We start from the raw sequence: 13123 nt of genomic DNA on the forward strand, positions 1-13123 counted from the left end.
AGATCCAGCTCAACTCTAATGGCGGCGACGAAGCTTGTTTTTTGTCTACTGTACAGCAGAAGAAAATATTACTGAATAAAGAAAACAGTAATAATTACTCAAACCTGTGTATTTTAATCTACAATGATTCTCTCTACTTTTCCCGGCTGCAATGAATCCTGCGTGATTTTGCCCTTGTGCCCTCTCGCCCGTCAATTCTGCCCTGCGTGACCTGCCTCCAGTCTCAGCTCCAGTTTCCTCTTTCTGGCTGCCCGCGAAAAAAAGCACCTGCATGACCATTTCGGGCAGCTTCACCGCCCGCAGATCGGGACAGTTACAAACGCCCTGTGATTGGCCCGCCCGGCACAACCGCACTTGATTTGTCGCTGCGAGTGTCTTGTACATTGGCTTAGTGTTTTGTACCAAGGCTTTGTCGCTTGTTCTGCCGCGTTTCCAGGTACTCTGTACTGGGGAGTTACCCGCGGCTAGCGTTACGTGCAACTGCGAACCGGCGCACGTCTAATGGGCGCTATGCCGTATGTGGAAGCAACTTGGGCTTCCTCGTTGCCTTTCCCGGCATCAATGGAGGAAGAGCCCGGAGATGGTAACTATGGAGACTTTGATATAGTTTCATGCTTTCATGCTAGGAAAGACAATGGATTCAGGATTGGAACCTCAAAGTGTATGTGATGGGGCAAATAGATAGTAATTAATTTGATCTCTGAAGGAGCTACATTGGGATGAGATCGTGTCATACATACTACTAATGTATTCATCCCATCTAGCCGTGGTCTAAGATACCTCGTTCATTTTTCGTATCTCATAATGTCTAGATCTTCCTCTCAAAGAGAAAATCTAGGTATACGCATGTCATGTATGAATAAATAATCTTCCACATACTCACAAGCCACCGCGCAATTTCTGCAGCTGGCTCATCAGCCCAAACCCTCCCGGCAGCGCCTTTGCCTCCTCCGCCATGGCAACCTCCCTCGCAGTCACGCTACTGCTACCGCTCCTTTCATGCCTCGAAGCAATACCCTCGCTCCTCTTCGTATCAATCTCCTTTAGCAGTTCGCGGTGTCTGTCCTCCACCATCTTAGCCAGGCTCTCAATAAACTTGGTCCTGCCCCTCTCTTCCGCCGTGCCATTCCACACTGTGGTCAACTGCTTAAGCTGCTCAATCCTCTCAGCTGCCTTTTCAATGCCTGAGACGGGGTCTTGCTTGTTGTTGAGCAAGGTCGATATCTCGTCTCGTAGTTTCTTGAGAACTTGCTGGCCCTTCTCCTCCGAGCTCTGTAGGTCTGATCCAGGCTCCGGCGCGGAGACAGATAAGAACCCTGAACTGACGGATACTTCCGATGGCGGAAATGTGAATTCCATGGCGTCGCCGAATATCTTGATGACGGAATCCAGACGCTCACGGACGAGGGTGAGTGTCCGCAGCTGCTTGATAGACTCAGGCTCCAATCCCTCAGCACCGGCCGCTTGAGCTTCTGGTTTCGCAACTGCTTTCGCCTCAGATTCTTCTCCACCATCTTCCATGGGCTTCTTCTTCTCTTTTGACTTCTCCTCGTCTTCTTTCGTCTCGCCCTCCTTTTGCAGCCCTCCCGGCACAAACATGCTAATCTGGTCAGCCAGCTTCTCAAACAGCAGCTCCTCCAGACTCAGCGCCTCGCCTCGCAGCATCTCCACCTCGTAAGACATCCTGCTACCGCTCCTGAGGATGTCATCGGTGATCTGCGTCAGCGTGTCCGACAGTCTCGTTGTGTGAGCATCCAGCTGCGACAGAAGCGTCTGGGCCTGTGTGGCGAGTTCCGCAAGGGGCACCGCATTGTGATTCGATGGCACTGGTGCCTTTTGGGCCAGCGGCGGTAAGCTGGCGTTGATATATGAGATTGGGTCGAAGGAAGGGTTGAGAAAGTCTTGGAGGAATTCATCTGATGTGTGATGTGACTTGGGCTCAAAGGCCAGCTTTTTGGAGCTGCCGTCCTGCGCCTGCTTGACGTCGGTTGCCATTGTCTATTATGAGCAACGAAGAAAAAAGAAAAGGGATTGTAGAAGTAGAAACTACAACATAGGCTGGAATAATAAAGATCAATTTGATAATGAATTGCAACTTCAATCAGTTAGTCCGCTCTGGCATTAACATCAGTAAAGAAACAGATACTGTATTGAGGTCACCGTCCGGAAGGCTTACCGAATTGAAGTTAGAAAACCCCCCGATACAGCCGATGATAAGCCGACCTCGGCCACAACTTCTCAACCTGTGTGTCATTGCTTCATGACATTTTCATTCATCATCTCCCCCCCAGTTCACAACCACTCAGAAAAGTGTTTATTTTTCTTGAATCTCACATCTCCTCCAAGTCTTTAAAAAGTCTCATCTCATGGTGCGCAGAAAATGAGTGACGAAGTCCCCGAAGAAATGAGAATCGACCCCACCAGAGCTCAAGCTCTCATCTCCCAACTCAGTGCCGTCAAGGAGCGCGTCGCAGCAGCCGCCAACGGCCGAAATGTAAGCACTAGAAACGGTTCATGAGTATGATCTTCTATCTGTATACACAGTTTCTGGTTCTTCTCAGTCAGACAAATTAAATACATATGGCCATGCTAAGAAGCAAACAAGGTCCGCCTCGTTGCCGTCTCAAAGCTAAAGCCGGCCGCCGACGTCCTCGCCCTCCACCAAGCTCCCGCCTCCCACACCCATTTCGGCGAAAACTACGCCCAGGAACTCGCCCACAAGGCAGAGCTTCTCCCTCGGTCCATCCACTGGCACTTCATCGGCGGCCTGCAGTCCGGCCACTGCAAGAACCTCGCCAAGATCCCCAACCTCTTCTGCGTCTCCAGCGTCGACTCACTCAAAAAGGCCCAGCTGCTCAACAACGCCCGGGTCGCTAATCCCGCGCTCGAGAAGCTGAATATTCATGTTCAGGTCAACACCTCGGGCGAAGAGGAAAAGTCTGGCTGTGCTCCGGGGGAGGAGACCGTTGCTCTGTGTCGTGAAATCGTCCAGAATTGCGCTGGGCTCAACTTGCTTGGCCTCATGACCATTGGGGCCATCGCTCGTAGCCGTGCCACTACTGCAGAGAATGAAAACGAGGATTTTGAGGCTTTAGTAGCTCAGAGAGATTTGGTGGCTAGTGAGCTCGGCCTGAGTCCTGATACACTGGAGCTGAGTATGGGCATGAGTGAGGATTTCGAGGGAGCGATTGCTCAGGGAAGCAGTGAAGTGAGAGTGGGCACCACTATCTTCGGACAGAGGCCTCCCAGGACAAAAGCGTGAGAGTTGTAAGATGAAAATATATATAAAAAAAACCCCCATATATATATCAAACGTGAATAATACAATACCAGTCACAACGTGAAGCCACTTCAGCAGGAGCTATCATGTATCTCATTCAGAATTACGATGGAACCGCAAAAGACTCATCAAGCTTGAAGGAAAAAAAGAAGTTGGTATCAACAACAAGGTCCCCTCTTCGTGACCATCATATGTTACAACTTTTGGTTGGCTAAAAAGGTGGAAAAAATAAAAACAGCCGCTTTCATACGGGGGCAAAAAACTAAACTACATACAGAGAATAAAGGCTCCTCAGTCTCGCCCCTTCATCGACTCCAAAAACTTCGTCCAAGGCACTTAGTATCATCCATCATGCTTCTCTCCCAAACGCCAATATGCTTCCATGCGTGCCAAGACATTTCCTAGTCAGTCATGTAGTTGTAGTTACTATCACATATTCCAAAAAAATAAAATAGAGAAACCAAGCTTGGCTCGGAAAAGAAAAAGAGAATAATAAACAATTAGTTAACCATTACACTCCCAAAAGCGTCAGAGATGTCTTGTCGTGTTGGGGGCTCGTATCTCTCGGGCATCGTTGATATTCCGACGGACAGTCGCTCTTGCATGAGCTTGAGAAGAACCTGGGGCACCGACTCATCGGTGGCTCGGATCGTTAACCGAATCATCTTTTAAACATCATGTTAGCAGTGCGGTCTTTTTATGTGACATGGCAAATATTCAAGGGGAAACAATGATGATGGACGATCAGGGCAAAGGTGATTAAGGTTGTCTCATGACCCGTAGGTTCTGAAGTAGCAAATACTTTGATTTTGCAAAACATCATGTCGAAGAAATATTCATCAAAAGAAAACGAGGAATGAGAAAATAAGCTTACCTGAGTGCCGTAATTGGGCTCCAGTCGCATGAGACAGCCAAACTTGCCGCCCTCCGAGGTATGAAGCACGCTGGCGCCGACAACGTTCTTGGGGTTGGGGTCAACCAAGTCAAGGAGGCGCCATCTAAAGCCCTCGACCGTCGAGGCCACGAACTTCTCGGTGAGTTCCCTAGCGCTGTTCTTGCCGCCAGAGAGACCAAAGATGCCCTGAGCCTCTCGGGAACCGCCGCCAATCTGCTTCCATCGCTTGAAGAAGTCCTCAGCAGAAAGCTCCGCAGGGTCCATAAACTTGTGAATGGTGACCGGGAGCTTCAGTGTGAGTGCCTGCAGCGCACCAGCCAAGTAGCTGACTCGCATCGTCGGGCTCTTATCAAACACCTTCTTGGCCTCAAACATGATGACCTGCTGTGTCTGCGAGCCTTGGCCAAGAGTGCTCTCGGGGAGACCCTTTACATCCCATGTGAGATGGCCCTTTTCGCTCTCATCAAGATCCAGCGTTGTGGTGAAGGACGTGATGGTCCCTGGATTCTTGTTTCGGAAATAGGCTATGATGCAGGCCATCTGTCCACGGTACTCGGACCGGACGCCAATCTGCACCTGAGCATCCTCGTATAAGACACCCTCAGCCTTGAGCAGGAGCCTGTTGAAGCCCTTCTCCCACCCAGGAGACAGATGAGCAGCGCTGGCAAGGTTCGGCGCCTTTTTCGGGGCTTGCTCGCTTGTTGGCGAGCTCATGTCGAGTCCGGCAAGATCAGAGGCACCGTTTGCATGGCTACCGTTGACACCGTTGGCCTTGTTCCCGTTGAGAGGAACAGCAGAACTAAATGTCCTCTTAAGACCGCCAGGTTTGGCCATGTTGAGCTCCGCCTCGGTATTGGCAGACTTGCCGCCGACAACCCATGTCCTCCGGTCACTAGTGCCGGCGTGCTTCTGGTGCAGGCGGGAGAGCAGGGCGGACTCTCGTTCGGGGAATGGTGGCATCTCGTCGCACATTGTTCGCAAAAGATCATCTGTTGGCAGCGTCGCCAGTTTCAGATACTCACAAGCTCTCTGTTGCAGTTCGGAATCCAGAGTGTGGCTGTAGATTTCAAAAACATGAACAAGCTGAGGCTTGATTTCCGGGAACAGGTTGACGAATTTGATGAAGCAGGAAAGAATCATGGCGCGCGTGCTCGATGAACATCCCGACAACTTCCGCTGCAAGGCCAGGAACTGCTCAATGGGGCTGCACCGCTGCTGATCAGCAATGAGATGGCCAAACTCTCCAAGAATGTAGGCGCCAATCTTGACCAACGTCTCGTGGCAGATGTCGGCTCTGATGTGCTGGAGAGCGGTCTGAGCGGCATAAACCTGGAGCTCCTCGTTGTTGGTGACAATCTGAATCACTCGCTGCCACACTTCGTCGCTAACATGATCACCGGCCATAGCAATCAGTCGCAGGGATATGTCGACATACCACTGGACGTCAGTGGCATACTTTTCCGTAAGAATGGCAATCTTAAGGACCATCTCCTCACGGATGGCAAAGTCCGCACTCTGAAGGAACTGCAGAAGCTCGCCAACAACGACCTGGGCATTCGTCGAGTCGCACATGCTGTAGAGGAGATCAAGACCCTTTCTGCGAACGCTAATATCGCGGTCCTTGAGAGAGCTGAGAATAATGTCTTGGTGCTGCTTAATCGGGATAAGATTTTCAGATCTCGCGGCAAGATGGGTCATGGCTTCGAGACCAAGATATCGAACATTGGTCTCTCTGCTCTGGATAAAGCGTCCTAAGCGAGAGGAGATTTGTTTCATCAAGTCCTGCTCGGTGTCCAAGTGAATGATGAGATTGATGGCCTCAAAGAGAACCGCGTTTTGAGCATTATTCTGCTGCACATTCTTGCTTGATTCCAAGGCGAGGTTGAGAATCTTTTGCAGAGACTCTCGAATCAGCTCACGCACGTGCGTATCCTCTGCACAAGCACAGTCAGTATCCGGTACATTTGTTGCGCATAGCTTGGAGGAGGAATATCAACGTACCTGAAGGAGGAAAGTACTGCAGAAGCCGCAGAAGCTTGACTTGAAGCCAAGGGCATGGAACCTTGTAATACAGATAATCGGTGGTGTACTCGCCATCGATGAGGATGCGCTTAAGTCTAGCAGCAGCTTTGGCATAGGCGCCCTTGTACTGCTCCAAGTCATCCTGAGCCAGAGTCATGACAAGAGAGGTAATGGACAGCGCGACACCCAGATCATCGTCGTCCATAAGATGGATGATTCGTTCGGCCCACTGAGGCTGTACAATGTCCCGGTGCTTTCGGTACAGTCGCAGCAAGGTCAGAGCAGCCTTTTTCTTGACAAATGATTTGGAAGTCCTAGATCACATTCACGGGTTAGCTTTTCCAGTCTCAAGCTAGCCAAACGACCCCTTCCACCACCAAACATGTGCGCGCGCGTGTGTTGGAACTTACGGCGAGATGAGCAACCGGTGTACTTCTCCGCTGAGAGCTTCTCCCATTTCGCGACCTCCGACGTTGGCAATGGCATGCAGAGCTAGACAGTTGAAGAGCTCATTGTGGTCGAGAAGGTCCTTGCGAATGCTATTGACCACAAGGTGGAGCAGCTCGTGCTTCTCATGCAGGAACAGCGTCATGGCCAGGTAGCCAATCTGCTTCTCCGAGTATTTATTGGCGGAAATCAGGTTGACGGCCTCGAGGTGTCCGAAATCGACATTCCACCCCAGGATGTAAATGTACAGCAGCTTGCAGACATACTTCTTCTTGTGGTAGCCGCTGAGGTTGCCGTCCTTGAACTTTTGCCGGATGTTGGCCAGCTCCTTGTTGATGCGCTTCTCCTCCAGCTCACGGGCACGCGCGTTTCGCAAATCTGCAATGAACTGCACCAGGCCTCGCATGTTGGCATTGTTGCTGCTGGAGCGGCCAATCCAGCCTGATGCGGACGACGACATGTTGGACCCCTTTTTTTTCGGACCTCGATATTTTAACTCCTCAATCGATGGGTTGAGATGGGATGCGAAGCAGCTGTCGCGGTAATTAAATCCTTGCGGGAGGCAAAGCCAGACACCAATCGTCTATCGGGGGGATCGCATAGTCAGGCGGGATCGCTTGCGTCGGTCTGGTTTAAGCAGCGAGCATCGACGGCGTCGCGAAGGCTGGATTGTAATCGTCTCGGGTCTTGTGCGATAAGAAGCTGCCGGCTATCACGGGGACAGAGCAGGCGGCGTTAAAAAAGACGAAACAAGTGCGAGATGATGGATCTGATGCCGTAAGACGGTTCCTCACCAGTGAGTGCGTCAGAGGGAATGAAGCAGCGTCTGGGCGATTACGTGGAGCCTCTGGTGGTCACGGTTTTGCGAGATCAAGAGCGTCGCGTCTTGCGGGCGGCTCGGAGAAGGTCGAAGGATGGATGGAGGGCCGTTTTGGCTGTTGCGTGGAGCCTAAATCAGGAGCTGCTTAATGCTTCTGTAGCGGGTTGGCCGCTAAAACGCCAGCGGCTGCGACCCTGTGGCCGGGTGGCCCGTGCGCCGTGAAGCACTCAATCTAAGAAATTATTGGATGCAATCGATAATGGATGGGCTGCCCGGCGTCATTGCTTCATTGCTTCATCTTCTTCCATCACCAAGCTTGAATTGGCTTGAATCCAACCTCCAGCCTAGACTTGCTCTGCAGCAAATGAGCATGTCATGTCCACGTGCCGCTCATCCTCATTCATGAGCTGGGGCAAAAGCAGCCTCGCCAGGCTTGCCCCTCTCAACAGCACCCAGTTCGCAGCTGCCCCTCGCCGATCCTATGCGGTCGCCTCCGGAGCAACTCGATTCCAAGTCTTTGATCGAAGGGTTAAATGGCTTCAGAAGGAGCGCTCAGCTTCCAATGAGGAAGAGAGTCGTCAGGCAGACTATCTAAAGGACGAAGTAGCCATACGGCTCACGGAGAGACTTCTTGTCAGTCTAAATCTGCTTCGCCATGCTTAACCCAGAGCCAAACGCAAAAGCTTACTCTCGACAGGATATCAAACGGCACTTCCCCAAGGTTCTCGACCTCGGCGCCAATTCCTGCAATGTCGCAAAAGCATTGACGCGCGAGAATCCCGATCCCGATCCAAACACGCCACTGTCACCATCGCTGTCGGACCGCATCGGCGAGCTCATTGCAACCGATTCCTCCGAGGCCAGGCTCTACCGGGATGCCAGCCACGACTTCAACAAGAAGATTGCCATTACCCGCCAAGTCGTCGACGATGAAGAGACTGTCTCATTTGAGCCAGAGTCGTTTGATCTTGTGCTGAGCTCCCTGAGCTTGCACTGGATCAACGATCTCCCCGGCGTGCTGTCCCAGATCAACAACATCCTCAAGCCAGACTGCCCCTTCATCGGCGCAATGCTTGGGGGCGATACGCTGTTTGAGCTTCGGACGTCACTACAGCTGGCGGAGCAGGAACGGAGAGGTGGCATGTCCCCCCACGTCTCGCCGCTGGCTGACGTGCGTGATGTCGGCGGCCTGCTGCAGAAAGCAGGCTTCAAGATGTTGACTGTAGACGTCGACGACATAATTGTCGACTACCCAGATACGTTTGCCCTTATGCAGGACCTCCAGGCCATGGGCGAGAGCAACGCCATTCTAAACCGCGAGATGGGACCTATCCGGAGAGATGTTCTGCTCGCCAACGACGCCATATACCGGGCCTTGCATGGTAACCCCGACGGATCAATTCCTGCCACCTTTAGAATTATATACATGATTGGCTGGCGTGAAGGCGAGAACCAGCCGAAGCCGCTGGCTAGAGGAACTGGAGAGACGAATCTAAAAGACATTCTGGAAAAGAAGGGGTAGTATATATACCACATGTATGAATAATGGAAGATTTCAAACTTTTTTTTTATAAGTCAATATGTCAACCGAACGTATAGATGGCGCCATGATATCATTTGGTAACCATTGTTCCATTGGAAAATAAAGCAAACACCTTGGGCTCCCTCGGCACCCCCTCTATACATGATTTCGCAGTAGGCTCAACCCTTTGTCCGTTTATATACCCAACAGCGCGCATTATACCCTCCGCCAGTCGGTCATCGTCCGGCCGATGCATCCCAGCCCAGCAACTTCGACCAACTTCTCGTGCCAACTCAGCAGGACGCTCATGGCGGCCGATGCGGGCTCGTTGGAGGCGCCGGGCCGTGAGCCGATCTGGGTGAAGCCGGTGGACTGCGGTGTCATCTTCGCGGGAGACTTGAGGCCGGCGGCTGCAGGAGCACCGCTGGCCATTCCCTTGTAGCTATCGGTTCCTCCGTCAGCTTTCCAACTTGCTTCTTCCCTCACTACTCCCCTTTTGAGGAGGGGGGAATGTGGTTCGTCGTGACTTACATGTACTTCATGAGCACGTCGAGAAGCTCGCTTCCTCCAGGGGCCGCGTAGATGCCCTTGAGCAGCGGCGTCATGTCGCTAGCCTTGATAGACTGCAGCACCTCGATGATGGTCTGCAGATGCGCCTCCTTTGCACCATCCGTGCCGTTGTACACCGGCGTCTCCAGGCATCCCCTCAGCGCCCCCTCAGCGTCTCCCCCCCTCAACAGCTGCCGCACCTGCGTCGACAGCGTGCGCACATCGGCCTCGGAAACCTCGGGCTGCGGCGGGTGCAGCGTCGACGTGTCGAAGTTTACGCTCGAGTCCTCGGTCAGGATGTCGATGTTGACGGTGCGCCAGGCGTCTGTGAGGGACGCGGCGGTGTGTTGCTGGATGATTGACATGGTGAGTCGAGTCTCGGGAGGCTATGCGCTGTCTTTGTTGTTTTGGCTTCGGGTTCCCCCTTTTTGCTGCTTTTTCGGAGAGGTGGCGGGAGGGAGGAAGGTGTTCGATTGGGCGATAGAGAGAGAGTGAGAGGCTGTAGATTTGGGGAAGCTCGTCTGGTTGGTGATGATGCTGCGTCACGGGTGGAGGGGCTGTGGGGGAGGAAAGCTGGGCGTCCGTTAGTGGAGTACTCTAGGGTGCTCGGTGCTAGTCGTGTGTGGCCTGTACCTGATTAACAGTGCAGTCTCACTTGGTAGAGAGAAGATAAATGGTGGTGGAAATAAGCTTATACAATCCATTGTTGATTTGGATGCTGCTTTTATGGTAATCAATATAGTAAATTCAATTTGAAATGTTAACCTTAAGAGCGTGGTAGTTCTTAATCTGCTTCTTCTCCCCCTTCTATCAAGGTCTAATGTCCGTAAGAGGCTGTTATAGACACATGTCATCACGCTCTTGAATTAACACCCAAACGATAGTCACAAACAAGTTGCAGATACATAGTCAGAGCAATAAGGTCAAATTAAATAACTACTACAGTCTAGGTAGAATGCCTCCCACAGTGCCCTATGTCAATTACCATCAAGCTTTGGTAGATTCCTTTGCCCAATACTACCCTGCAGACGAAGCTCATTTCTGTGATATTGCTCCAACACGCATCTGCAGAATTTTACTATCTCATATTGAGTATTCATTTGCAATAGTATCACGAGCCTACATGCCTACATGGCAAGTATCTTCCAGCCATCCATTCGCCGATGTTGCCATTTCTTGGAATCTTCGGCAACGCCCAGGAAGACTCACAGCCATATGCATACGATGTAGAAAAAGATACATATACTCCAAGACTACGAATTATTCAATTTCCGTCAATGACAAAAACATCTTTCGACATGCTAATACCCGTCAATAATAAAATGTATCCATAACATATATCTCGTCTCTGTGCGAGTTGGACCGCTTGCAGCTCGGACCGCTGCATTCTCCTTCATGTTGCTTTGCACATTTGCACTCCAGGTGGCTGATCTTGTGGCAGACTACAGATAGAGTTGCCGTCATCAAGGTTTTCTCCGCCGCGTCGAAGCTTGGTCAGCCGTGATGGAAAAGATTCTCGCCGGCCCGCTCTTTAGCGACAGGGACGCTCTTGGGATGGCAACACGCACTGTCTGGCCGGAGGAAGAATATACTCGTACACATCAGGACGGAGTATATGCAGTACCCAGTAGTAGCCACCGGAAAAGGGGAGTGTGTCTGTCTGTCTGTCTGTCAGATAGGACAACCTAGTATGTACTCCTAACAGTTATAAGAGAAATATAGATATAATAGCGGTTATTAAAGAAAACAGAGATATAGGCGCAGATAGTTACTTAAAGAACCGGCGTATAATTTAACGTAGGGGTGTTTGAATTACTCTCTGTCTCGGTTTTCCTGTCCTCCGCTTGGGGGGGGTTGGAGAGACCAGGACCGGGGCGACCAGGGTTGCCAGAAGGTGACGTCTTTCATGGATTCCTCCCACGCAGCGCGATTATATTCTAATAGGAAGTTTAAAAATATTTGCGATACATCGTCCTAAGTAATATAAGGCGTCGTAAGTCGGTTATAGGATAGGTGCGTCTTCTCTAGAAGCTCCATTTCTAGCGATATCCAGCTCCCATTAGTCACCGGTGGCTCCGAACAAGATGACGGCGGCTCCGAACAAGATGACGATGACGGAGATGTGGATATAACGGTTGACTGTCAAAGAACGATGGTTCCCGTAAAGGAGGCCCAGTGTAGTGGGTATATACGTGAAGATCTCCATCTTCAGGGGGCCAGTGGAGGAAGAAGGTAGGAATAGTTCCGTTGAGGATACGCAAAACTGTCGCTTCGAAAAAATGTGTCGTCCTAAGTAATATGAGGTGTCGTAAATTAGTTATATTGCCAGAAGGTGACGTCTTTCATGGAGTCTTCCCACGCAGCGCGATTGTATTCTGACACCAAGTTCGAAAATATTTGCAATGCAGAGGCGTCGTAAGTCGGTCATGGTACAGGTGCGACTTCTCCAGAAGCTCTATTTCTAGCGATATCCAGCGGTTCCAGACCTTCATGTGTGTGGCCTTTATTTGGCTGTTGCGATCGGGTTGCGGCTATTGCGGTGCGTTGTCTTGTCGGGTGGTCTTTTGATCTTGAAAGCGTTGCGTGCGCAATCCATCTTCAAGCAGGATTATCGCTGCCTTTTATGACCTGACGGAACGATCCTATCCGGTCTGGTTGAGTTATTGAACTACAAGTTGCGGGCTTGAAGCCAGTTGCGTTGTGCTTGAAGCTTGTTGTTCGGGCAGGACTGTCCAGAATACTAAGTGCTGGAGGACAACGGCTCTTTAACGAAGAGGTCTCTCTCAGTCTAAAGTCGGAGCTGCCAAGGCGTGAGATCCTGATCTTCTTATGAACAGATTTAAGGAGCTTAACTTATGTTCGGTTACTCCTTAATGGTTTAAACGTAATAGCATTAAAAGTAATTCTAGACTGCAAAGAGATAAATCTGTTCCTCGTGAGACGTCTTCAGTAAGCCTACCGAACTTTAGGAGGCTCTAGACAGAAAGAAGAAGGACTGCTAACATTATAAACCTCTCATGCGGTGGAAAGAAAACACCGCCGGTCTGCCACTATAATTTGTATGGAGTCGGCGGCACTGTATTCTTTCCACCCCTTTGCTCTGTAAAAGTCAATATCCAAGGCCATTCTGTAAAATAACTCGGCTTATTTCATCCAATCGTCTCTAATACGCAGCGTCGCTACATGCGACAAAGCCCAGCAAAGCAATCGTTAGCCATGAGATTTCTACCAAAGCATCACCATACGAACATATTTATGTAGACGAGACTCCTAGTTTTGAGATGCTAAATCACGACACCACCTCCTTTTCGAAATAACCACACAGCTCAAAACCAAAAGACTCACCACTCTTTGCCCAAGCCACCATCATGTTCTCTCCAGCCCATATGCGTTATGAGCCAGACAGATTCTTCAATGTAAATCCGAAAAGCATACGGATATACACCCATCTCGCGCAAAAGACGTATCCGTATCCGCATTTTCAAACCATGTACGAGTAGTCTACTTAAGCCCCTACGAAACACGGAGTAATAATACGTAACACTTCCCAAGCAAGGGCTCAAATATCCGCATGGCATCCAAATATCG

At 50.7% G+C, this 13123-nt stretch overlaps 5 protein-coding genes across 5 annotated transcripts; 2 read left to right on the top strand and 3 right to left on the bottom strand.

Annotated features, from left to right (window-relative positions):
• Positions 1-666: 666 nt before the first annotated feature.
• On the bottom strand, positions 667-2147 carry V8C40DRAFT_254210 (uncharacterized protein). The gene has a single exon (XM_083217771.1). The coding sequence runs from the start codon at positions 1993-1995 to the stop codon at positions 880-882; it is 1116 nt and encodes a 371-aa protein (XP_083069616.1). The 5' UTR covers positions 1996-2147; the 3' UTR covers positions 667-879.
• Positions 2148-2247: 100 nt separating this feature from the next.
• On the top strand, positions 2248-3379 carry V8C40DRAFT_254211 (pyridoxal phosphate homeostasis protein). The gene is made up of 2 exons (XM_083217772.1): positions 2248-2494; positions 2606-3379. The coding sequence occupies exons 1-2, from the start codon at positions 2381-2383 to the stop codon at positions 3260-3262; spliced, it is 771 nt and encodes a 256-aa protein (XP_083069617.1). The 5' UTR covers positions 2248-2380; the 3' UTR covers positions 3263-3379.
• Positions 3380-3414: 35 nt separating this feature from the next.
• Positions 3415-7579, bottom strand: V8C40DRAFT_254215 (adaptin N terminal region-domain-containing protein). Its single transcript, XM_083217773.1, has 3 exons — positions 6608-7579; positions 6177-6511; positions 3415-6109 (listed from the first exon to the last, which is right to left on the bottom strand). The coding sequence occupies exons 1-3, from the start codon at positions 7102-7104 to the stop codon at positions 3978-3980; spliced, it is 2964 nt and encodes a 987-aa protein (XP_083069618.1). The 5' UTR covers positions 7105-7579; the 3' UTR covers positions 3415-3977.
• A 167-nt stretch (positions 7580-7746) lies between these two features.
• V8C40DRAFT_254216 (S-adenosyl-L-methionine-dependent methyltransferase) lies at positions 7747-9103 on the top strand. Its single transcript, XM_083217774.1, has 2 exons — positions 7747-8097; positions 8162-9103. Exons 1-2 carry the CDS (start codon positions 7840-7842, stop codon positions 8984-8986), a joined length of 1083 nt encoding a protein of 360 aa, XP_083069619.1. The 5' UTR covers positions 7747-7839; the 3' UTR covers positions 8987-9103.
• Positions 9104-9202: 99 nt separating this feature from the next.
• On the bottom strand, positions 9203-9900 carry V8C40DRAFT_269387 (actin-related protein 2/3 complex subunit 5; the record flags this gene model as incomplete). Its single annotated transcript, XM_083220077.1, has 2 exons — positions 9203-9428; positions 9518-9900. 2 exons carry the CDS (start codon positions 9898-9900, stop codon positions 9203-9205), a joined length of 609 nt encoding a protein of 202 aa, XP_083069620.1.
• Positions 9901-13123: the final 3223 nt, after the last annotated feature.

The sequence above is a fragment of the Trichoderma camerunense genome (genome assembly GCF_050948025.1).
Source record: "Trichoderma camerunense strain CBS 138272 chromosome Unknown V8C40scaffold_18, whole genome shotgun sequence".
In the NCBI taxonomy this organism is placed as follows: Eukaryota; Fungi; Ascomycota; class Sordariomycetes; order Hypocreales; family Hypocreaceae; genus Trichoderma; species Trichoderma camerunense.

Excerpts from the sequence above, each read along its gene's own strand:
- V8C40DRAFT_254210 (XM_083217771.1), bottom strand. The coding sequence starts at position 1,995 with ATGGCAACCGACGTCAAGCAGGCGCAGGACGGCAGCTCCAAAAAGCTG.
- V8C40DRAFT_254211 (XM_083217772.1), top strand. The coding sequence starts at position 2,381 with ATGAGTGACGAAGTCCCCGAAGAAATGAGAATCGACCCCACCAGAGCT. Across the intron at positions 2,495-2,605 it reads CAGCCGCCAACGGCCGAAAT|GTCCGCCTCGTTGCCGTCTC; the intron begins GTAAGCACTAGA and ends GAAGCAAACAAG.
- V8C40DRAFT_254215 (XM_083217773.1), bottom strand. The coding sequence starts at position 7,104 with ATGTCGTCGTCCGCATCAGGCTGGATTGGCCGCTCCAGCAGCAACAAT. Across the intron at positions 6,512-6,607 it reads CACCGGTTGCTCATCTCGCC|GACTTCCAAATCATTTGTCA; the intron begins GTAAGTTCCAAC and ends AATGTGATCTAG. Across the intron at positions 6,110-6,176 it reads GCAGTACTTTCCTCCTTCAG|AGGATACGCACGTGCGTGAG; the intron begins GTACGTTGATAT and ends GTGCTTGTGCAG.
- V8C40DRAFT_254216 (XM_083217774.1), top strand. The coding sequence starts at position 7,840 with ATGTCCACGTGCCGCTCATCCTCATTCATGAGCTGGGGCAAAAGCAGC. Across the intron at positions 8,098-8,161 it reads GGCTCACGGAGAGACTTCTT|GATATCAAACGGCACTTCCC; the intron begins GTCAGTCTAAAT and ends TACTCTCGACAG.